At 33.1% G+C, this 25,888-nt stretch overlaps 1 protein-coding gene and 1 non-coding gene across 4 annotated transcripts; one reads left to right on the plus strand and one right to left on the minus strand.

Moving 5' to 3' along the window:
• Nucleotides 1-3,322: 3,322 nt before the first annotated feature.
• On the minus strand, nucleotides 3,323-16,817 carry LOC108979123 (probable NOT transcription complex subunit VIP2). 3 transcript variants are annotated; one of them, XM_018949726.2, is made up of 15 exons: nucleotides 16,645-16,817; nucleotides 15,601-15,741; nucleotides 14,529-14,637; nucleotides 14,275-14,453; nucleotides 13,509-13,557; nucleotides 13,176-13,394; nucleotides 12,592-12,795; nucleotides 12,407-12,508; nucleotides 5,805-5,893; nucleotides 5,247-5,432; nucleotides 4,565-4,990; nucleotides 4,419-4,471; nucleotides 4,289-4,330; nucleotides 3,738-3,882; nucleotides 3,323-3,595 (listed from the first exon to the last, which is right to left on the minus strand). In XM_018949726.2, the coding sequence occupies exons 2-15, from the start codon at nucleotides 15,616-15,618 to the stop codon at nucleotides 3,536-3,538; spliced, it is 1,881 nt and encodes a 626-aa protein (XP_018805271.1). In that variant the 5' UTR covers nucleotides 15,619-15,741; nucleotides 16,645-16,817; the 3' UTR covers nucleotides 3,323-3,535. The 3 variants fall into 3 exon arrangements, with proteins under 3 accessions (XP_018805271.1, XP_018805280.1, XP_018805264.1); XM_018949735.2 differs by having other exon boundaries at nucleotides 12,592-12,637; nucleotides 12,785-12,795; nucleotides 13,176-13,557; nucleotides 16,645-16,802; XM_018949719.2 differs by having other exon boundaries at nucleotides 13,176-13,557.
• Nucleotides 14,529-14,609, plus strand: LOC118348563. The gene has a single exon (XR_004801640.1). It is a non-coding gene; the product is annotated as a small nucleolar RNA snoR35 (small nucleolar RNA).
• Nucleotides 16,818-25,888: the final 9,071 nt, after the last annotated feature.

Consider the following 25,888-nt stretch of genomic DNA (forward strand, 5'->3'; position numbering starts at 1 on the left):
ATGGGAGAGTGTTCCAAGAATTTGTCCAAGAATTAAAACCTAGATTTATGCTTCCTTCTCGCCACACTATGACAAAGGATATTAAAAAGATGTACTTGAAAGATAAAGATATTTTGAGGGGCCAATTGGCTGGTTTGGTAGTTTGCCTCACTACCGATACTTGGACTTCTGTTCAAAATTTCAATTATATGTCTTTGACTATTCAATTTATTGATTCTGATTGAATTCTTCATAAAAAAATTATTAAGTTTTGTCAAATAACTGATCACAAGGGTGAGACAATTGGGGGAATACCTTAGATGCCTCAATAAATGAGTGCGGGTTGGCACGGGTTTTGACAGTTTAGGTTGATAATGTCTCGTCTAATGATGTTGTCTTGAGAAATCTGAAGACTTACTTAGAGAGGCAAATAAGACATTCTTAGGTGGTGAATATTTACATGTTAGATGTTCTGCATATATATTGAATCTAATTGTGACTAAGGGGTTGAAAGATGTTAATGACTCCATTGCACGAGTTAGACTGGCTGTGAAATTTGTGAGGTCTTCTCCTTCTAGATTGGAGAAATTCAAAATTCCTGCGAAGACTGTATGCATAACATCAAAGAAGAGTTTTTGTACTGATGTTCCTACCAGATGGAACTCAACCTTCTTGATATTGGAGTCGGCCCAAGAATATAAGGCAGCCTTTCAATTATTGGGTGATGAATACATTCAATATGTCAAATACTTTGATGAGCGTGGGGGATTAGGAAAGCCTAATGATGATGATTGGGAAGTAATTTCTACTTTTGTTGATTTTCTTGGGCTTTTTTACAATGTCACATTGAAGTTATCTGGTTCTTTGTACCCTACATCCCATGAATTTTGTCAACAAATATGTAGGGTGAAAGAAAAATTAAAAGACATGTGTAGGGGTTCCAATCTAAGGATGAGGAGGATGGCATTAACCATAAGGGACAAATATGACAAATATTGGAGAGATTTGACTAAACTAAATATTTTGTTATATGTGGTTATTCTTTATATCCGTCTGAAAATTCTAGACATGTTATATGGTTTGGGACTTGCACAGGATCAGACCTGGACTGATCTTATTGATGAGATGGCCCGAGATACCCTGGCTAAATTATATGATGAGTTTAATGTAATTAAGGGTGGTAATGCATCTACTATACCTACACCTACCCCAACACCTCCTCCAGACACCGGGTCAATAAAGAAGCATAGATTAGCGTAGACTAAGACCCTCACAAATAATCTCACCCTAGTCCGTCAATCTACGGAGGTGGTTTCAGAGTTAGACAACTATTTGTCAAATGATCTTATTCAAGATTATGATGGTTTTGACATATTAGGATTGTGAAAGACAACATCAAAGAAATATCTCATCCTTTCTGAGATTGCCCACTGTATGTTGATCATCCCTATTAGCATCATTGCTTCAAAGTCAGCTTTTAGTACTAGAGGGCGCATATTGGATCTTTTTCGTAGTTTATTATCTCCTACAACTGTGGAGGCATTGATATGCACACAGAGTTTGACGATAGGAAATAATATTTATGTTCCGGATGTTTTAGATTTTAAAGAAACCGACGAAGAGGTTGATGATCAGTCTGGATCTGGACATCTAGTAATTGTTGTTTTTATTTTATTATTTTGATTTATTTATATTCATTTCGATTTCATCAGTATTAATTTTAGTATTCATTGTTGTAGCAATACATAAGATGACTCAAACGATGTCTACCTCCACTGCAATATGAATATGTGCTCAAGCCTCAAAAGACTACCCATCCAGGTTGCCCCAAATGTCACAGTCAAAAGACTGCAATATTTTATTTGTAATTTTGTAATGTTGATACAATGTCCCTTGGACACTTTTTTGTTTGTAATTGTTTAGACTTTCCATTTTATTTTTATAATAGCTTAGTTATTATTATTATTTATTAGTTTATTAGGTAGTAGACTTGTAGTTTGTAGTAGTACTTTATTAGTCTAAATTAGTAAATTGGTACCATGTATATATTATTTTTATTCATGTAACTTTTTTTTTTTAATCAGGTTTTTTAACTTTTTTTTTTTTATTAACTTCTAATTTTATGGATCCCAAAATTGCTCAAAAGCTGTTCTAGGTCATTTTAGGTCCATTTCAGCGATTTCTGGACCATTTTTTATCTAGAAAAAATGGCTCAGAAACCGCTTTTGGGTCTTTGGCCTAGTAGGGGGCTGGGGGGCGAACGGCTTGAAACCTCCCCCCCTCCCCCCCCCCCCCCCCTCCCCCACCTACACCCTATTATCTAGGACAGGGTGAAAAAGTAAAACCCTATTATTTTTTTATATTTTTTCAACTGAGCACACATGCAGTGCACGTTACATAAATGTGTTACATATACACTATATATAACACTTTCTTAATCAAAAAAACAAATCTTTTGTTCTATGTATATTGTTCTTCAAAATCTGCCTTTGAAGAGTTTTTGTAATACTTTATAAATGTGTTACTATATATAATGTTCTTCAAAATCTGCATTTGAGAAACTTATGTAATACTTTTTCTGTGTTCTTATGATATATTGACGTTGTTATATTTTTTTTCCTTCTTAATTTTTTCTCAAATCCATGAATAGTAATTTCTTGACCATTTTTACAAATGCTCAGGTTTTAGAATTCTCTCACTAAAAACTAATCAATTATGACAGTTCACATTTTATACTTCAAATATTAAAAACCTATTTTCTAACATAAAACAAGATAAAAATGTCCTACCAAGAATTTTTTTTTTTTTTTTTTTTTATACATTCCATACCAAAACTCATTTCACACGAATTTTTTTTTTTCTCTAATTAGGTGCTATATGCAAGGGGCATATGTGCCTCGCACATAACACCATAACTAGTATATATATTTATATATATATTTGTATAATATAAATTGTAAAGTTAAATATCAACATCTTTTATTTTAAAAAAATCTGATTTTAAATTTATCGTAAGAATCCTTCTATATTTGCCTTCATTATCAAAATGATCCCTTGATTCATCTGTCGTCTACAAAATCAACGGAAGTCACATCAACTTGATAATTGGGACGGCTTGGAATATCAACTGAATGGACCCAATGAAGACAGCATAGTGATAGGTGGGATCTATGCATGAAGATCACTATTCAAAGACTATTTTCGGATCTGTTCATGAAGACTGGGAGTCACAGGTATCAAATCAGAAGTTGAATGAACTTTTACATGTCAAAACAGGAAATGAGATTAGAATTTTAAGTAGAATGGGATTGGAATCCTCCCAGAAATGGCTACTACGAAATCAAAAAGGCCAAGATCATTAAGACGTGCTTAAGAACCAAGCATATTTATGTATAATATAATAGGAAAAGGGATGGGACTAAATAATTAGATATCACCAGAACAAGATGGAGAACACAATTGCTAACAATTGCCAAATACAAGAAGCTGCAAACTAACTAGGTTTCTATTCTCAATAAAGCACAGGCTAAAACTTTACATTGTAAGGAGGATAATGTTAATGTTGAGGTAATGCCGGTCTCTTTTCCAACATCTCGTAATGGACAACAAAATTATCCTGCAATTAGAATGGATGCATTGGACTGTGGGAACTAAAATTGATAGATCTTTGTTTAATCAAGGAAAAATTAGAAAATTGTGGAGCTCATAATAATAGAGAAAACAAACAATTGATGGAATAGGGGTTAACCAGTCCGAACCTTGCGGATTGTTTCAAATGTGTTTGGGTCAAAGCAATGATACGATCCTCTCTCGTATGTTGGTGTTTTAACGAGCGGCTCCACGTTGGGGACTCTTATGAACCATAGTCGGTGCTCTTTGTGGTAAAACCAGCCTCTATTGTAACTGCCAACAGGTTTCACAAATGACTTAGCAAAACAAGCTCCAACCATGTGACTATATAATCCATCAACATATTAAGTAGTGGATTATGTAGTAACGTAATACAGGCATCTAGAACCTAACAGTCTATCCATGTATTGGCAATCTTGTGACCATGGAAAGAAAACAGCCAATAAAAGAGTTCTAACAGACCAGGATTTCATATGTAGCATAACTCTTTCTCAGCCAAAAAGAATCTCTGGAATTCTCTCGGGAGTCAGACTCTGCTTACAATTTGCAGATGTAAAATAATCGATATGTGAATCAGAGCCGCATCTGCTCTCAAAGCTAACTATTCAGTGAGTGCCAAAGTGGCACCCCCTTTGACGTGGGTGTGTACAAGCACAAACGCACAAGCTGAGAAACTTACAGTTCATTTGAAGCATATAATTGGGCTTCATCTTTTGGCATGCTGCAAAAGAGAGTATAGTGATTGCATTAGATTTAATATATCAAGAGTCATGCCAGGAGAGCAACAGAGATCCAGTAATGAGAAGCACCTGTAAAATATGTAAAATAAAGTTTCCACAGTAAACTTCAAAAAATAACTTTGCTGCAACCACCAAAAAGAGATTAAGAGCAGGAATGGAAAACATATCATCGCTCTCAATTATCTAAAAGAAAATTATTATTAAGTGCATCTCACATGTAGAGGAGGTGGTTGTTTAGCATAATAACATTGTGGCACTGTAAACTCCGGATCACCCTTGGCTGGCTCATCAGACCATGGAGAACCAAAAGTTTTGTGAAGATTTTCGGTCGAATTCAAATTTAGCCCAAGTGTTGTCAGATCAATTCCAAGTGCAAGAGATGTCAGATCAGGATCACTCATCCTTATTACACTTAACAAGCCAAGTAAACCATATGGGTCTGTAGAAGATTGGGCAGCCTGCATTGGTTTACTGCCCTGATCCCTAAATGGCTGATTCACAGCTGACATTTGTTGAAGCCGAAACTGGGACTGGTTCTGTTGTTGTTGATACTGCTGGATAAGCTGGTCGTACGATCCCATACCAGATACTGTATTTGGAGAATTGAGAGGTCTTAGTCCAATACCAGGAGGGCCACTGGTCTGAACCAAAAACAAAATTATATAATTATGACATTAGGAATACGTCTATATATTAATGCAGAAAAAAAATGCCTAGAAAAAGAGGCCCATCTTGAATAACATAGCATTTGGAACATCCACCTTCCATAGAAGTACAATTTGTACAATGCACATCATCATATGTGCACCGTTTTTACGAATAACCCTTTTGAACGAGATTTTAAATCCAATTACAGCAAGAAGAAAATCAAAAATTTACAGCAACAAATTAGTATACCTGGGAGTGATAATTCGAATGTGAAGATGGGAAGATATCCGAGCCATGTAAATGGAGAAGATCCTGATTGTTTATCGATGAGAAAGACACACCGCCACTACTGACTGATGCAGCATGTTGCTGTTGCTGCTGAGGGCGATGAGATGAATACGTTCCCCCCAAATTAAATCCAGCAGATCTACCCATCTGCACATTTAGGATGGAAATATTAGAGAAGCCTTGATTTCTGTAGCACATAACATCAACCAGGAATATTTCCAAAAAAAAAAAAAAGGATATCCAACGAATTTTTGTTACTCCAGAGACTGACAACTAGTCACCCAATTTCATATGAAATGGAGGGTCATACTTATCACCCATTTCCATGTTAAATGGCAGAAGCATACTTTTCATATTTGTTGGTCACTCAAATTGCATAATAATAAGCCGTAATCTCAGTTTAATGGCTTAAGTTGTTTACATGAAAAACAAATGCTAAAATGCAATTGATCATTATGCCAACAATCATAGATTATCGTGCCCACATATAATCCACAAATTTCAATACTTGGCACTCACAGAAAAGTGCTGTGATTGCATCATCGACATAGTATTCTCATGAAGTTGTTCTTTCTGGTGCATATCCATTGCATAATCTGCATTACCACCTGAAATAATAATAGAATCAACAACAAATGTTTAAGCAGCCGACCTAGTTTTATTACAAGAACAACATCAAACTTCCAAACATGTATATGAGCAATAGACATCTCTTCCATTTGCAACCAAAGAAGAGAGAAGAAAAGGAGAAAACTTTAGTTATTAGAATAGATGAGCATGTCCAAAGATCTACTTTTCTTTTTTTATTGGCACCAGGTGTCCGGAAACAACATTTGGACTAATCAAGAGGGTGCACAGGCCCTCAGCAAAGAGTTTCCTGCAAGTGCACCCCTGGTAATTCAAAAGGAAATTCACCTAGTCTAATGGCTCCTAGAAATTATTTACATCCAAGGTTTTGAACCTAAGACCTAGAGAGAGCATATTGTTACAGAGATACTTTTACAGAGATCCTTTCTATATCTAGATAGCATAGCAGATAAATAGATAACGTGTACAGTAAATAGACTCTTCGTGTATAGTAAATAGACTTAACGTGTAAATAGCAGCTAAGTATAGTAAGACCAGCAGCAATTAAGAGCTGGAATCAATGCTCGGTTGTAACCCTTTTCTATAGAAATGAAGGAAAACAACGGAAAGAGGTATTCAGACCAAACTTGACATGGTATCAGAGCCCCTACTCTAATATTCATCTCTGTGATCTTAATCCTTGAGCGTTGGTGTGTTGTGACGGGAGGAATTTATTTTTTTCTCTCGCTGTTTCCGCAAGTTTCTCTTGTTTTTTTCTTTTTGTCAGAGTTATTTTGGCTGTTGCGAACAATGTTTTGCCTTGTGGGCTCCTTCTTTTGGTGCCTTCTCGTGGTGGTTGGGCAGTTGTGGGGCAGTCGGCTATTTCCGTGGCAGACAGCAGTTTCTGTGGAGGTCGACTCCTTCTGTGGGTGGCTGTGTGGTGGTTGGCTACGTCTGTGGTGGTCAGCTACGTCTATGGTGGTTTGTTGGTGCTTGTCGGCAGTTTCTGGGTAGCTTCTGGTGGTTGAAGACGTGCGGGTGTCACCTTTGGTGAGTATTGGCAATTTCTATGGAGGTTTTTTGCGGTGGTCCGAAAGTTTCTGGGTGGCTGTGTTGCAAACGGGTCTCTCTACTGGTTTCCGTAATTTTCTGGGCAGCTTTCGAAGTATTTCTCCTTTGTCTGTAAGGTATTGCTTTGTCCGTAATTTTCTGGGCAGCTTTCGGCCCTTGTTCTGTGAAGTGCCTTTTATTCTTGTGACTTTGGGCCCTTAATTTTTAGTCCAGGCCTTTTATTTTGGACATGAACTTATTTAGGACCTTGGCCCCCCACCTTGTTACCGTAACTTTGGGTCTGGCTTATTTTGATCCTAATTTGAGTTAGGCTTGCCGCTTATTGGATTGACTACTTGAGCATATTTCTCTAAGGTGTCGTTTGGATTCGAAGATGAGTTGAGATGGGTTGTGAATAGTAGTGAGATGAGTTGTGAATAGTAATGAGATTTATGAGTTAAAGTTGTTGAATAGTAGTGAGTAGTAGTGAGATGAGTTGAGATAGGTTGTGAATACAAACGAGAGGCCTAAGTGTTTTTCATCATGTCTATTGAAAATACTATTGTTCGTTTTACTGAAAAGAATTTTCCTACGTGGGAATTTCAATTTAAAATGTTCTTGAAAGGGAAAGAATTATCAAATCATATTGATAGTTTCGTTCGAGTTCCCACTAATGAAAAGGAATTTGCCCAATGGGAGGTCAAGGATGCTAAGGTGATCTCTTGACAATTGGGAACAATTGAGCCCCATCTTGTCACCACTCTTCGGTGTTTCACTACGGCTCAAGCTATGTGGGCCTATCTGCATCGTATTTATCACCAAGACCACAACGCTCAAAAATTCCAATTGGAATTGGGAATTAGCAATTACACTCGAGATAATTTGACCATTGAGCAATTTTATTCTGGTTTTATTAATATTTGGAGCGAGTATTCTGCTATTGTTCATGCTAAAGTTCCCACCGCGGCCCTCGCGGCTCTTCAAGCGGTTCATGCTGAGAGTCAATGCAATCGATTTTTGATGAAGCTTCGACCTGAATTTAAGCCTGTTCGAGCCAGTTTATTGAACCGTAATCCGGTTCCTTCCCTGGATATTTGCTTGGGAGATTTATTGCGTGAAGAAGAACGATTATCTACTCAGATGGGTATGACTTCTGATAAGGTCTTTTCTAAGGCTATGAATGTCTCCTATGCAGCACAAGGAAAAGGGAGAAACAAGTTGCAGTGTTTTAGTTGCAAGGAGTTCGGTCACATTGCTCACAACTGTTCGAAAAAAAATTTTTAACTACTCCAAGAAAGAGGGACATCTCGTCAAAGACTGTCGCGTGCGGCCTTAGAATCGCCAATCCCAAGCTTTTCAGGATGCTATACAGTCTTCTTCTTCATCTTCTGCACCGCCTACTCTAAGCCCTGATTCATCTATTCTCACACCAGCAATGGTCCAACAGATGATTGTGTCTGCTTTTACGACCTTAGGCCTACAAGGTACGGGTACTAACTCAACTTCTTGGATTGTTGACTCGAGCGCTTCTAATCATATGACTGGTAATACGACAGGTCTCCATGGTGTTCGGAAGTATAGAGGCACGCAAAATATTCAAATTGTTGATGACAGTACTCTTCCTATTACTGTTGGTGGTATTTTGGGCTCTTCATTTCGCGATGTTGTTTCTCCTGGATTGTCTACCAATTTGATTTATGTTGGACAATTGGTAGATAATAATTGTGATATTCACTTTTCTCACGGTGGTTGTCTTGTGTAGGATCAGGTGTCAGGAATGGTGATCGCGAAGGGGCCTAAAATAGGATGTGAAGGGATCATTTCCCAGCGTTCTTGTCCTTATACTCCTCAACAAAATGGAGCCGCTGAGCATAAAAATCGTCATCTCTTAGATGTCGTTCGTACTTTATTGATTGATTCTTATGTACCTTCTAAGTTCTAGGTAGAAGCTTTATCTACTGCTGTCTATTTGATAAATCGTTTGCCTACTACTACTCTAGATTATGATTCTCCATATTTTTTCGATTATTTGGCATATCTCTTAAGTATCAATCATTTCATACATTTGGGTGTGTTTGTTTTGTTCATCTGCCACCTGTTGAGCGTCACAAGCTTGTTACATAGTCTGTCACGTGTGGCTTTATGGGATATAGTCCTACTCAGAAAGGATCTGTTTGTTATGATGCTCATGCAAATAAATCCCAAATCTCACGGAATGTGATATTCTTCGTGGTGGTTGTCTTGGCACTTGCCGCGTCGCAAGGGTGGCCTCTCCTGCAGATAGATGTGAATAATACTTTTCTACATGGGGATTTGAAGGAAGAAATCTATGTCCCCACCTCCCAGCATGTTTGCTACACCTTCCTCAAAAGTTTGTCGGCTACGCCGATCATTGTATGGACTGAAATAGGCTCCACGTACATGGTTTGAAAAATTTCGCTCTAACCTGCTTGCTTTTCATTTTACTCAGAGTCAGTTTGATTCCTCTCTTTTTCTTTGTAAGACTTCTGCAGGAATCATATTGCTTCTCGTATATGTCGATGACATTGTGATCACTGGCTCCGATACTGAGTTAATTAAGCAATTACAACAGCATCTCAAGGCCTTTGTTCACATGAAAGATCTTGGTCCCCTGTAGTATTTTTTTGGCCTTGAGGTACAGTTTACTCAACTGGTACGTTGTTACACCAGCACAAATACACGCAGGATGTTATTTCATTGAGTGGTCTCCAATCGGGTAACTCTATTTTTACTCCCTTGGAGGTAAATCTTAAGCTTCGTCAGGAAGAAATGGAGCTTCTATCAGATCCATCCTTGTATTGGCAACTTATTGGGAGTTTGAACTACTTCACGATTACTCGCCCAGACATTTCTTTTGTTGTAAAGCAAATTAGTCAATTTATGCAGGCTCCCCGACACCTTCATTTAGCCGTTGTCCGTCGCATTATCCGATATTTGAAGGGCACCTCTACACGCAGGTTCTTTCCTAAAGAATCTTCCTTACAGTTGGTGGGGTATAGTGATGCTGATTGGGCCGGATGTGCAGATACCCGTCGCTCTGTTACTGGCTGGTGCATGTTCTTAGGCAATGCACTCATTTCTTGGAAGAGTAAGAAGCAAGATAGAGTTTCCAAGTCCTCTACCGAGTCTAAGTATCGTGCTATGTCTTACACATGCTCTGAGATCACATGGCTTCGTGGTTTATTGGGTGAACTTCGTTTTCCTCAGCTACATCTCACTCCTCTTCATGCTGATAATACCAATGCTATTTAGATCGCCGCTAATCCTGTCTTCCATGAGCGTACGAAACATATCGAGGTCAATTGCCATTCTATGCGTGAATCCTTTGACAAACATGTGATTACACTCCCTCACATTTTCACTGAACGTCAAACTGCAGACATATTCACTAAAGCTCTTTCTCTGCACCGACATCAGTTCTTAGTTGACAAATTGATGCTTCTTGATCCACCAGCATCAATTTGAGGGGGGATGTTACAGAGATACTTTTACAAAGATGCTTTCTATATCTAGATAGCATAGCAAATAAATAGATAACATGTACAGTAAATAGACTCTTCGTGTACAGTAAATAGACTTAACGTGTAAATAGCAGCTAACATGTATAGTGAGACCAACAACAATTAAGCGCTAGAATCAGTGCTCGGTTGTAACCATTTTCTATATAAATGAAGGAAAACAATAGAAAGAGGTATTCAGACCAAACTTGACACACAACACCAAGAAGGACAAGCTTAAGGAGAGATGAGATGAGAATTTTGTGAATAGTAAAATAGTTTGTAAATAATATTGAAATAGTTTGAGTTAATGTTTTATGGAATTTTGGTAAAGGAAAAAAAAAGTTGAATAAAAAAAAAAAAATTTATAATTTAAAAATATTATAAAGTTAAAATATTGTTAGAATATAGTTTTTTAATTTTTTTTTATGAGATTTGAAAATTTTGAATTTTTTTTTTTTTTTTTGAAAGTTAGGGAAAGTTGTAATGATTAGTTTGAAAGTATGTGTTTGAGTGATGTTTGGGAATGAGATAAGATGAGATGGGATAGTCTATATAAATAAATAAATTATATATGTATAAACTATATTTCAAAATAACATCAAGGCAAGTCTTTAAAAGTTCAAACACGTTTATAAAACTCAATAATACTTCTAAGTTCTCAATCCAACAATTAAAAAAAATAATCAATCTTCATCACGAAAATGAGAGTAGGGATTTGATTTTCAGTCCTAGAGAAAAGGGGATTAAAAAAAGTTAAGAAAATAGTCTTCAAATGTAAGAATTGGAGTGAAAATTACGAAAATACACTGAAAATACAAAAATCCACTAATTTCGGCCGGTACACCAAAAACTGGCCGGTATTGACCTAAATGCACCAGTACAACCGGTATTTGACCCAGTACGAAACACATACCTTTCCTGTACCGGTCACTACCCCAGCATGGTAAATACTGGCCGGTAAGGCACGGTGTTTAAAACTCTGGGTGAAATTGTAGATCATACATTTTTTTATCGATAAACAAAATTTTATTAAGCATAAAATAGACAAAAGCCCGAGTATACAAGACATATACAAGAGTGTCGCCTATGCATGCTAGTTTAGCAAGAAACTGTAGAATCATAACATTAAAAAGATGCTTAATACAACAATATTGGAAGATAAAGTTTCACACCTAATATCCCCAGGGCAGAGCAGATGCACAGACATTGGGGACCATCACAGCATACAACAAAAAGATGTTGCATTTCAGTCTCATTAGCCATTTCTTTTTTTTTTTTTATGAATATTCTTATTACTACAATATATCTATATCCCAACCATGTGATGTGCCCAATACGAGCACTGAACTGAATGTTAAACAACCATTTTAGTCAAGCAGATTGAGGCATTCATTAATATTGCAAACGAAGAAATTGTCTCACAGAATTCGTCAAAATCTCAAGGGTTTTGGGACACAGTGCGTTTGCTAAACAGTCTCGTTAGTAAACTAAATTTTGTTCCATAGAACAATGCATCCAATATTTCACACTTTGCATAACTTATGCGGCAATATATCATGAATACAAATATAAAATTATGGCAAAGTTGGCAATAATATGGGTGAGAAAGTAAACTCATCAAGATCTTCCCTTACAAGGAAAAATCACAACTAAGAAAAAACACAATTGATTCAATTCAAACTCAAGTAGCCATTATAAAGAAAGACCTTTATTCTTACAAAAAAAAAAAGTAGTACAAGAAGCAAAATTAAACATGCAAAGCATTTTCTGCTGTTCTGCCCTAAGCCTTATTTTTCTTTTCCCCTTGCTAGCAAAGTTTTTACCAAGTTAGCAACATACAACTGATGTAGCAATTGAAACATAAATCTAAACCCAAGGTATCACAACTCCATGCATGGCAAGTACTACTGGTGAGTTAACTGCATTAAAGAAAACCCTTGATAGTTGAAGTACAGCTAAAAATATAGTGCAGATGAACAGCACCTTTAAATCCGGGTAAAGCTGGAAAATCTTCATTTTGAATGCTAAACTCTTGGTTTTGTTGAACAATAGGACTAACACCAAGACCCTGTTTTCGTAGTGAACCTGAAATTTTTTGCTTTATGACATTTTCAAATTGAATCAAAGAAACTGCTAAAAGCAAAATTGCAAGATTTTTCTTTGCTTACCCAATTGTCCTTGGGGTCCTCCAGCAGAACTAGGACGACTTGTCAACTGAGGGAAGTCGTTGATGTCAAAAGGTGTGTCATTAGAGTTCAGGTCATTTAACATCCCCATAGAACTTAAATTATTTACTGCTTGGACATGGCCTTGAGAAAGGGGACCACCAGCAGGATAGGAGTTTCCTAGCATAGAAATTACCTGAGGAGAACCTGAATCAAGAAAATGTCATCTCCAAAGAAACATCGCTCAGCTAGCATATCAACACTAATGATTATATCTATAATAGATTATGAATAAAAATTAAGTCTGACTATGACATAGTCAAATGAATTGATGCATTTCTAGACAGCATCACAACAGAATTGGGTGATAATAAGCACATGAACACATAAGATCACAAATAAATTTTTCTATAGAGACAATAGCACAAGCCATAAAATAAAAATAATAGTTCAGAATATACTAGAAACAAAGCAGACAGATACTATCCACAAACACAAGCAGAAGAAATAGTTCCGAAGGTACTAATATAAATCATCTTTCTATTGAGACACTTCGTACAAAGATATTTACTAGCTCACATTTGTACCTTGGGGAAGTACGCCACTCATCAATCGATTTTGTCCTTGAACACTCAAACTTCCAGATCCACTATTTGCACTTAAATTTAATCGAGAAGCAAGACCAGGAACAGATAATCCTCCACCAGAGCCTATACTCCTCCCGATGTTGCCCCCACCAACCATGTTTCCCATGGAACTTGTAATCCTAGGACCTGCATTTGCCAAAATTGGGGATACTCCCAATCCTGGAACAGTATTCCGGTTACCAATTGCACCAGAGGTTGGGAGAATTCCAGGAATAGAACCGCCAACTCCATTAGTGCTACTACTAAATCCAGGATTTCCTACAACATTTATACCTCCTCTATTTGCGACTCCTGAATGCCCATGGGAGCTTCCATGAGACAACTGCAAAACAGTTTTGAAAAAGAAAAAGAAAAAGAAAAAAAAAACAAAAAGAAAAAAAAAAAAAAAAAACAAAAAGAGCTGTAATAGTCGTAACAATGTGGTCGCGTACTCTCTGGCACATGCACATGCACAAACACAAACAAGATAAAACAATAGGAAAAAGACTCTTGTGCGGCAGTAAGTAATCTTGAACTGTTTTTAGCAACTAGCATGTGGAAGACGAAGGTGGATAAATGGCAATGGATTGGTATTGCAAGTGCAAGACAAGTGAGGAAACTATAGATCACTCGTTGCTTCACTGTGAAGTGGCTAGGGTCTTGTGGCATCAATCTTCCAACTTCTTGGGACAATTGGTGGTGCCATTTTGAGTTGTGGAGCTCTTGAGGAGGTATACAGGGTGGACTCGTAGGCATAAACATCAGAAGGATGGCTCCTTTGTGCTTGATGTGGAGTATATTGAAGGAGCATAATGCCCAAAACTTTGAAAATTTTCTAAAGAACTTTCATGCTTAAACCCTTGTATGAAAGGACTGCGGTCCATAGCAATTCCCGTTTCGAATCATTTATAAATTTTACTAGTTCTTGCTTCCCTAACTTTCCTTAAATTATGCATTCCCCTTTGTATACCCAAGTGCACTCGGGTTGCACCCCTACTGCTTATCAACAATATGTAGTATCTTTACTTAAGCATACATAAGGCAAGGAAAACACAAGCACCTGAGAGAGAGCAACAGGAAGATTATTGGATGAAAATCGTCCACTAGAAAGGTTTCCAGCAGGCTGTTGAACTCCCCCAGAAGGAACATTACTTAGTGCTGAGTTTCTTGATGTTAGTGTACCGGGAATGTTGGGAAGATTAAAGCCCCCATGAAGATTGTGCAGCCCCTGAATTGACCCTGCAAAAAGAAATCTTGGAATTTCACAAATTTTAAACAATACATATGAGTGAATTGCCCACAATATCTACCCACCGGAGTGATGAAAAACAGGGGAGGCCGCACCAGACTGACCAGAGAAAGATGTAGTAAAAGGTCGTCCAGTACCGTCTGGAAGGTTTGAAGCTGAACTGTTGAGAGAAGACTGCAACGAGAAAACACAGTATATTTCACAACACATAGATGAAACATGTGAAATTCATAGCACATATTTCTCACTTCATACATACTTTCAATCAAATAGAAAGAAGAACATTAATCACAAGTAATGTATCAAACACATAAATTTCTTACTTTATTAGGAGTGAAGACTCCATAAATGCGAACTTATCTTGAAACAGTTAAAAACTTCCAAATAATACCTACGATGAGCTTAGAAACCTTTTTTTTTTCACACTCTATTACTTAGGTTTTCTGCTATTGTACTCAATGGAACTAGCATTCATGATTTCTTGTATCATCTTCTAGTTCCTAGATATTAGGTGTTTTCTTGTGTATACTTCTTGTGTACTCAGGCAACACCTTTTGTTGTGTTTCAATGAAGTTTTACTTTTACCTATAAAAAAATAATACCTAGAATGAATGGTAGAAACATCGTACAAATGCCAGTCTCCTTTCAAATAATTTCATTAATAAACTGGATGTCTAATCATCTCTGAATATGTACGATTCTAAATCTCAAATAAGTTATACAAATCTCAATTACTACTAACAACATATCCTCCATGCTGCAAACCCAATTATGCTAAATAAAGCCACATGAAACTCGCATTATTCAATTAGATGAAAATTAAGATTCACAGGATCAATAATTAAGCAAACAAAAAGGCCCTAAATCCAAAATAAAAGAAGATCCTGTAACGAGCCCAGTAAAAACTCAGAACTAGAGCTTAAAGACTACACTTAGAACACTAAACTTACAACATAAAGTTACATTTCTTAAATGCTAAGGACATAATTAACTTCAGCAAGTAAATGTTCCAAAATTGTTTCATGTGAGAACAAGTTTTGCAGCTATAAGACAATAAAAAGGTTGAGTAAGACATGCAGAAGTGGCTGAATGCCGCGGCCCACAAGTTGAAGAAATTATGTAGATAAGAGACAATACATTAAGTAACCCCGACATTGCATGAGCATCAATAATTCATGCAAAAAATCATTCCTTGCTGAGAAACAGAACTCCTAATCTTGAGAGTCAAAAGATATATCGTCAAACTGAATAGCCACTCCGCAATACTCAGCCTATAGCCTGAAAAAGACAACGTTATTGTCAGAGAGAACTCCAAATAACAAGAGAGAATCAGAAGCGACCAACCAAAACAGAACACCAACGGCACAAGCAATACACACACATCAAGAAACTTAATTAATGATTTCTAAGCAAATACCATGAACATCCCGTAGTAAACTCGCGTCTTTAAAATTTTGAAACCGTAACAACATAGTGGGGTTTTGGACCACCTTTTCTGAAAAAACCAGGACCAGCACTTCATTTTATGACCGTAAATACTGTCTCAAGTTCCAACAAGCATAGTTCGTTAAAAATGGAGACCTAAATTAGTTCAAATACCAGAAAAATTACAAAAATTCAAGGAGCAAAACAATCTTAAACCAAATAATTAATCGTATTAAACCGCCAAAAAAGATTCCTTAAATTACGTTGGGTAACCGAGAAAATGAAACAAGCACGGTGTAGATACGATTCTTAAATGTAGACTTCCCAACTCGTCGAATCGCTCAACAATCGCTTGGCTTAGTTGAGGTAAGCTTTTCATTTTCCTCAAAACACTAAACGAGCACGAAAAAGCATATTTCAGTCTCCCACATTGTTTTCATTTCCCATAATTTCTAAGTACCCAAACAAAGGTTAAATGCATAAATGGACAACTTGTTCCAAGTCTACACCAAAACCGTAACTTGGGAAAAATATAAAAAAAAACGAACACCAAGAAATCGGAAGTCTCTTCTAGAAACCATAATTAAGAAGAGACCAGTATTAATAAAAATAATAATAATAATAACAGTGTCATGGAAAGGAGGATCTAGGCGAAGATATGGACTCGGATAAATTCGAGATGGGACTCGCGGCGAGCACGAATCAACTCGGAGTCAAATGGGGAGTGAGAGCATGGTAGAGGGAGAGAGCGAGTACCTGAGAAGTAGATCTGCGAGAGAGAGACGAGATGATTTGGTTCGGAGTCAAAAGGTGGAGTTTCGTTTTCGACTCTCGAGTGCCCTAAATCGTGAAGGGGTAAAATAAAGAGGACAAAACAGAATCACGATGATCGAAATCGGGTCGAAGTTTGTGTGCCGCGGAGACTTGGTGGGGTTACCCACTTTTGGAACCTTTTTTATGGATGTTTTCGTTTTTTTTACTTTTTTTTTTCCCTCAAAAAATTGCATTCATTTTAGGAGCTCTCGTTAGGACTGTAATATTATTTTATATTTATTTTATTTAAATAATTTTTTATATAAATTTTTTAATATTTTAAAAAAGTAAAATAAATTTAAAATATTATTAAAAAAATATTTTCTTAATCACGAAGTAAAATAAAAAATTATAAAAAATATTTTTTTAAAATTTTTATTTTACTTCATGATTAAGAAAGTATTTTATAATAATATTATAATTTTTTTAAAAAATATTTAAAATGGTCATGCTACAGTCCCGCTATGGGCTCCGGGTAGGTTTTGGGAGTGAGATGAGAATTTTGTGTTTTGTTTTGAAGTTTAAAATATTAAGTTTTAATATTATTATTGTTTTGAGATTTGAAAAATGTGTATTGGGATTTTAAAAAGTTGAATTGTTTATAATATTTTGTATGGGGATTTGAAAAAGGTGTAATGATGAGATGAGATGAGATGAGAATTTTGTATTTTAGTTGATGTCCCAAACCTGCCCTTAACATGTACTTTTTTATGTGTATTTTTTTAATTTATTTTTTATATAGATTTTTTTTACATTTTTAAATATTTTTAAAAAATAAAATAAATTTAAAATATCATTAAAAAACAATTCCTTAATCAGAAAGTAAAAAAAAATTATTAAATATTATTTTTTATTCTACTTCGTAATTAAGAAAATATTTTTTAATAATATTATAATTTTTATTTTATTTTTTAAAATATTAAAAATTATTAAAAATATCTATATAAAAAAAAACTAAAACAAATACACGAAAAAATGCTACAGCCCAGCGGGGCATGTAGCATTTTCCTTTTAATAAAAGTTTGATCCAATAAAATAAGATAGCAATTAGGGATTTAATTTGTTCGATTTGGTTGGATTTTTGACATAATTTAGAATTGAATTGGTATTAAGATTTAAATAACTAATATTATACCGATTATACTCTTAAATCAATACTTCTAATTTTATTAATTTTGATCATATTCGATTCAAAATATTATATAGTATATAATATAATATATTATAATACATAATAATATACTGATAATATATTTTAGTATATTATAATATATATTATAATTATATTATAAACTATATATATATTAATATATTATAATATATATAGTAATATAGTATTAATATAACTATTAATATAATAGGCTATAGTGATAATATATAGGTTTTTATATAAGATTTTAAAATTTAATATTATATTAATTAGTAATTTATCCTATAATATAAAATTATTTTATATATAATTATATATATTATATAGAAAAATTATATATAATATAAAAAATATTTTATACAATATAAAAAATATTTAAAATATATATATGAACCAGTCCAATCCGGCCTGGTGTCAGGAAAAAAAAATTGAAACCAAACCAATTTTGACCATTTTGAAAAAAAGAAACCGGTACCGGACCGAACCAAACCAAGTACCGAACCCAACCCACCTGTTCGGTTCGATCCAATCCAGTTTACCGATTCACTGGATTTTTTTCACCCCTTATAGTAATGTTATATCCATTATGGGATGTCCACATCTCATGTGTTTATTTTTTTAAAAAAAAATAAGGTTTATTATTAAAAATTGAATTTTCTTATGTGAGTCTAGACTTACTTATTTGATAAATAATATTAGTTTTAGAATGTGCAAGTTTCGCATATTTTTTTTTAAAAAAAAAAAGATAAATTTAGAATTCAAATGAATAAATTATTTTTTAATAGTGGACCACATTTGTTTTAAAATGAATGCATGGGCTTATTACCCTATGGTTGTATCTAATATTATTCTTTTTTTTTTTTAAATGAGTGCGTGAGAGTTGCCCACTCTAAAACTATATAAATTATTTTCCTATTAAAATGTTAAAGAAATGTCTAAAATTTGATTGCCTACATTTCATAAGAAATAAAAATGAAATAATTAATAATATCAAATACAATAACATATGAAATTAAAAGAAAAATAATATTTGTAGTTATAGAGTGTGAAAGTATTGCACATTTCTTTCGAAAAAAATGAGTAAATAAAATAATTATATGAAAAAATTATTTTTTTAATAATAAAACTCACTTTTTAAAATATATATATATATATATATCACGTCTGCATAAACCATAATTATATTGATGTTACTCAAAATAAAATAAAAAAGGCTATTGTTGTACACGTCCACCACAGTATATCACCAAATCCAGGCTATCTCATTGGAACACCTACGAGATGGGTGCTTTCACGAATCAGCTAGGGACTGGTTAAGGGCAACATGTACCATAGACCCTTTCTTTTCTATTTTTATCTTTCTTCTTCTTTTCTAATTTTGAGTTTAGTTAAGGTTTTAAATTCTATTTTTTTTTATTTATATTAAAATGTAAGCAAGGGCATTTAGACAATCTATTCAAAATTTCAGGATTTCATCACATTTTAATGGGTCAATTGGAAAGGATGGTGCAAATTGGATTTTTTTTTTTTTTTTTTTTTTTTGCTTAATGGTTAAAAAAATGATTATTAGTATATTGGTATATTTTTTTATTTTTTAAAAATATTTAAAAATGTGAAAAGAAAAAGAAAAAAAATAAAAAGTTGCATTTTGTACTAAGAGGCACGTCAACGACCAAAGCTAGGCGGCATAGTAGCATCACTCTTAAAAGAAGTATGCAACAGTCTATTTTATCACCTAAACTCCAAATTATTTAAGCTTTCCCTTGTTACTTATCAATTAAAAACACAACTAGCACGCTTAAATACTTGCATGAAATATGAAACGTCTTCCTAGATGTGTGATTTGATCATACTTTGTATTTTAATGACTTAGAATAAGAATCTTTCATCCCATTTAATCAAAATCTCAAATGGGTTTTTCTTTTTCTTATTAAATTCTTTTAAATCAACGATCATCTCAAGATTTTGAGTTACTTAAATTTAACTAATATTCTTATTGAGAGTTATAGTAGTAATGAATATGTACGCTTTGTAATCAATTCACCCATTTCAATTAATTTGAGATTTTTTTTATTTTATTTTATTAAGTAGCGTGTAATTTTCATCACATTTACGAGAAAATTGCAAATCAATTAACAACAAAAGTTAACTTTGAAAAAAATATATATATTGGTGAATAAAAATAACTATTATTGATAATACAATCAAAGCAAAACATATATCATAATATATTTTAAGGTCTGGTTTGTTTAGTGAAACAATTTCATTTCATTTAATTATTATAATTTTTTAAAACTTTCAAACAAAATAAAATAAACAATTTAACTTTATCAAATCTCAACAAAAATTATATTAAAAAATTATATTCTAATAATATTTTATTCAATTTTTATTTCATTTCATTGTATCTCAACTTACTTTCCAAACTAGACCTAAATGTTGAGATGATGATCAGACAAGACATTATATATTCATTTTAAATAAATATGTTTGTTTTTTTCAAACTCATGTCATGCCCTATCAATAATAACACAAAAACTCTGCGTCTTCAATTTCACCACTAGAATTTACCAACATCTTTATCACATCAAGAAAAACATTATACTTTGCGGGTTTTTTTTTTTTTTTTTCATTTCTATAAAACTAATATTTATGCTATTTCTATTAAGGTAGGCAAAAAATTCCTTTATAATTATCATCATTTTGTTATTTGATAAATAGATTCAAGTCCTTTTTAACAAAGTGGGTTTGAGGTAATTTCATCCTTCATCGTTAAAACGCTCATAAATCAATCCTCATGTTGAAGAGATCATTGATCCTTAGTTATGCATCAAAGTTAGTGTCTCTATACTCTAATTTCGAACTTTTTACTCCAAATATTTTCAGCTTTGGTTATTTTGTTAGTAAGATGTTAATAGTATGTTAAATATGTCACGTTAAAAAATCAAGGATTCCATATCTGATTTTCGTCGAAAAGGGAGGAGGCATCGGCTTCCTCCTCCTCTCTCTCCTTCTCTCTTCTTTCATTCACTCACATTGTCTATCAAGGTTACTTTTGCTTAATTTTATTTTGCTTTCTTCAAGGTCGAAAAATACAGATCTATAATTTTCCGACAATTCCTGAGAGACACGCGTGGCACAAGTAGATTTACAGGTCGAAAATCATTCGGAGGAAAGTATGGTTTTACAAAAATCATCGCGCGTGGTCCTCACATGCCACGCCTTCCGGCAACTCTTCTTGACACACGCACCAAATCACCAAACTCATCACCACCAGACCTTTCAGATCTGACTTTTATGGCTAAAAAGAGACAAATGTGTTGTCTTCGCAGGCCGTCACAGAGTTTGAAGTATACTTATTGAACATTTTTTTGTAGAGGTTGAGTCCTCTCTTTTTATAAAAGATGAGGTTGAGTCTCTGTTTAAACAGAGAGTGTTATTGCTTGAATATTTGTCTGTAGAGAGTATCAGCAATAGTAAAGACCAGACTAATCACAAAAGGAAATAATGTGCTGATAGAGCTCCAAATACATTATTTTGGTTTGTGATGTCATGTTTGATATAAGGACATCCCATAATGTATCTGGTCATAGATGTAAGTTTCTTTGATGAATGAATGGTGATAATTTCCCTTTAAAAAAAATGTCTCGTTAGCCCCATTGATAAATTGACACGTGTAAAATAAACGTAAAATAAAACAAAATTAAAAATAAAATCATGGTTGCAACCTAGCATTTGGCCAAGGTGCACCTAGGTGTCACTTGGTTGCAAGATTTAGACCAGATGTAACTTATGCGTCACTTGGCGGGTAGTTGGAAAATAGCATTATCATCCAATTTAGACAACTTTAAGTTGTGTTTGGTTATTAAACCAAACTCAACTCATCTCAAATCAATCATTAATGTAATCCATTACTTTTTGAACTTTCTATAAAAAAAAATTAAATTCATTTTAACCTATTTTATACATTTCAACCTAAAAAGTTAAATCTATATTAATGGGATCTACAAAATACTACTATTCACAACTCAACTCATCTCAACATCCAAACATAGCATAAAATCTTGATGTTATAGATAGCCGACACAATGTTTATAGTTAAATTTTAGTGGAATATGTAAATTGCATCTTTCCTAAAGCTTGATATCACAATATAATAATCTTGATGGTTTAAAGTGTATAGCATAAAATCTATGATAATTAAAGATTGTAAAAATAACGCGTGAAAAAGAACTTAAACATTATTGGTACCACATATCTAAATGGAAAATAATATTAGGACTAACATTTTGAACTATGATTTATTTTATTCTCAAGTTAGTATGTAGAGTACGGTATCCATATTACTTAAATGATAAAACTTGATTTATAAAATTTAAATTTTATAATTTATCTTTTAAATCAAAATATATCATATAAATACTAAATTAGATGCGGTCTAGATACCGATTTGATAATTGAATTTTTCATTAATTAGTCTGTCGAGCCTATTTTTAAGCTGTAGGCCTCCGTATGCAGGGCCTTTTTATTTCTCAAAGAACAGAAGTACATGTTAATTTACGCTAGCCCAAGTTGCCACAAGAAACCAGGTCATCATTTTCTAGGGCCCAACGTCCTTTTACAATTGGGCCACATTCTATGAATTCAGGCCTTATTTTCGGCGTATATGTAAACACCTTCGCATGCCTCATCTTGCGAAAGCTTCATTTTCATGCCCAATATTTTGCTGAATGTCAGTAACGGTAGATATGATTCATATCTAAACAAAGTAGGAGAATAATAGAGGCAATACAATGGATTAATAATATTTAATTCACGGAATGGAAATTTTTACTCTTTTTTTTTTTTGCAAAAAGATGAATATTTCAATAGAATTAAAGTTAAAATGTTAAAGATGTCTAAACTTCACAACTTTTTTTTTTACAAAAATGCCATTATTATTATTATTACTATTGTAAGTTTGAATTTAAAATAAAAATAAATAAAATTTGATGGTGGTGGCCGACCACCCACAATTTATTTATTTATTTTTAAAAATAGTGAAAGTATCTTCTCATGAATTTTACATTAATGTCATAGCTATTCCTCGTGTCAAATAATGGCTATTCTTATTCATTTTCATGAAAGAATAACTAAAAAATAATATTTGAAAATAACTATTTCGTTGGAGCCCCTTATTGCACCAATCAAATGCACTTATGGTTATTTAGAATCTAATTCAAACAAAGAATTAGAGATTATTTTGTTGAGTGATTCATTTACGGCTTGTTTGTACAATGAAATGAGATAAGATGAGATGCTTTTAAATGAATTGAATAAAATATTGTTAAAATATTAATTTTTAATATTATTATTATTTTGATATTTGAAAAAATTGAATTGTTTATTATATTTTGTGTAAGAATTTAAGAAAGTTGTACTGAAATAATGAGGTGAGATAATATGAGATCGTTTCTCTATCCAGACAAGCCCTTAACCTTTATTTAGTGTAACTTGTGATCAAGGCCGGCTGGTCCGTAAGGCGAGTTAGGCAGTTGCCTAAGGCCCCTCAGTGAAAAAAGACCTAAAAAATACTAGAAGTTAATTATTAAAAAAAATAATTATCTAAACTAAACGACGGTAACCTTAAAAATTGAAAAAAAAAATCAATTCTTAATTTCAAGGTAAAAAAAAAAATAGACATTAAACAGACTTTATATAGACTCTGCAATTTCACTTAGAAAAGTCAAAAGTCACAATAAAATCTCAAAACAGACGTTCCAATCTTTCTATAAAAAAAACTTTAGAACATTTCAAGAACTCTCATTTTATATCCGAAATTTACAAATTTTATTTCATCTTTCTTGTACTCTAGACTCTAGTTTACAATTTCTAATATCTAACTCTCTTGCTCTTGCTCCTATTTGGCACCGGCAGCCTCTCCCATCACTGCATCACACTTGTAGATGTTGAGCGGCATCTCTGATGTGCTACGGTTGACGAAAGTAAAGATAAAACTAAAAAATTTTGTGTTATATATAGAGTAAAATTTTGTGGCAATAAAACAACCACATGACTTGTCTTCTAGTTTCTAAACATCGTTTGTTTTCTTTTTTTGTCTTCTTTCTTCAAGACTTCAACCGACGACCAGAGGTTTCACAATTGAATTTACACGGGCCACGGGCCACGTATTCCTTGACTATTTTGTCAATTTTTTTTTCAACTTCTATAATGTATAATTTATTTCTTGATTTTGAATATTAATATTAATATATTTTATTTTATTATACAGATTAATAATTTTATATAAAAGTGGTATTCATCTATTATATAAAAGTGAAGCCCATATACTAAATCAGGTTTTATTATTTTATATTAATATTTATTTTATTTTAGAATATTCAACTATATTATCAATTGAGAATGAAATATAAAAATTTAATCAATAATTTTGCATCTAAAAAACATAAATTTTAAATAAAATTATATTTTAAAACAAGGAAAATATCACATTTTAACGATTTAAATTACAGAGATTTGAAGTCACGAAAAAGTGTCACAATAGGTACGACTGATAATAAAGGTGTCATGACCCCCCTAACCTCCAAAAATCCCTAATTGCTTTTTCTAGTATATTTATTTACCCTATTAATTGTTCCATAAGAAAACTACTAAATTCCAATTTCTTGGCAAATAATAAGTATCTCTCAATGAGGGATTTTGCCTAAGAATACATACACTAATAAAAGAAAAATACTATTTATCATCATATTAATGAGCAATATTACGTATAATTTCTAAATGGAGATTGCATTACAAGTCTAGTTAATTTTATCTTTAAATTTTTTTTTAAAATTACGATAATATTCTTATCAAAATTATATATATTTTTAATTTAATGAAAGGCTTACATATACCTTCCTTAAATAAGAATTACAAATAAAATTTCTTCATATTAATTATCATATTTTAAATATCTCATAACATGACATTTAATGATTATTTATAAATGAAACGTAACGTAAAGGTTTTCAGTTATATAATACCGCGCCATGAAAAAATAATAATAAAAGAGGAGGATTGAAGTGTCTCGTATATAAACTTTAAATAAAATTAAAAAACAGAAGTAGGATAAAGGTGTGAATTTTTTAGACTAATTATAAAACCAGCCTATGAATTCTTAGCCCATTTGCAAATCCTACATTGTTTTCAATTTTTTATAACAAAAAATGGATATGTGTGAATCCAAGAAAATGGTTTGCAAGCAAATTAAAATCCAAACACTAATTATATAATTATATAATTAGTCTTGGGGTATTACTTTCTTTAAAATCTAAAGTTTAATATTTTATAGGTACAAATAATCCTCTGGAGCTACACTTTCTGATGAAAAGTTAACGATTTAATTAGTTTTGTTTAAGGAGACTTTCGAGAGTGTAATGTACGGAATTAAAGTTTACTCTGCAGGAGTGGGTCTGAAAGGTCCTGCCTTGAAGAGTTTTTCGATATAAAAAAAAAATTTATATAATTAACCCAATTCTTTTTTCTCTAAAACCAAGAATAAGACAATTTAAAAGGACCATTTTGACTTTTTTTTTTTTTTTGTGGTAATTGAATTTCATGATTTAATCAGTTTTATTTAAGGAGATTTTCGAGAGTGCGGTGTATGGAATCAGAGTTTACTCTGCAGGAGGGGATCTGAAGGGTCTTGCCTTGAAGAGTTTTTCGATATAAAAATAAATTTATATAATTAACCCAATTCTTTTTTCTCTAAAACCAAGAATAAGACAATTTAAAAGGACCATTTTGACTTTTTTTTTTTTTTTTGTGGTAATTGAATTTCATGATTTAATCAGTTTTGTTTAAGGAGATTTTCGAGAGTGCGGTGTATGGAATCAGAGTTTACTCTGCAGGAGGGGATCTGAAGGGTCTTGCCTTGAAGAGTTTTTCGATATAAAAATAAATTTATATAATTAACCCAATTCTTTTTTCTCTAAAACCAAGAATAAGACAATTTAAAAGGACCATTTTGACTTTTTTTTTTTTTTTTGTGGTAAT

Source organism: Juglans regia, chromosome 5 (genome assembly GCF_001411555.2).
Source record: "Juglans regia cultivar Chandler chromosome 5, Walnut 2.0, whole genome shotgun sequence".
Lineage (NCBI taxonomy): Eukaryota > Viridiplantae > Streptophyta > Magnoliopsida > Fagales > Juglandaceae > Juglans > Juglans regia.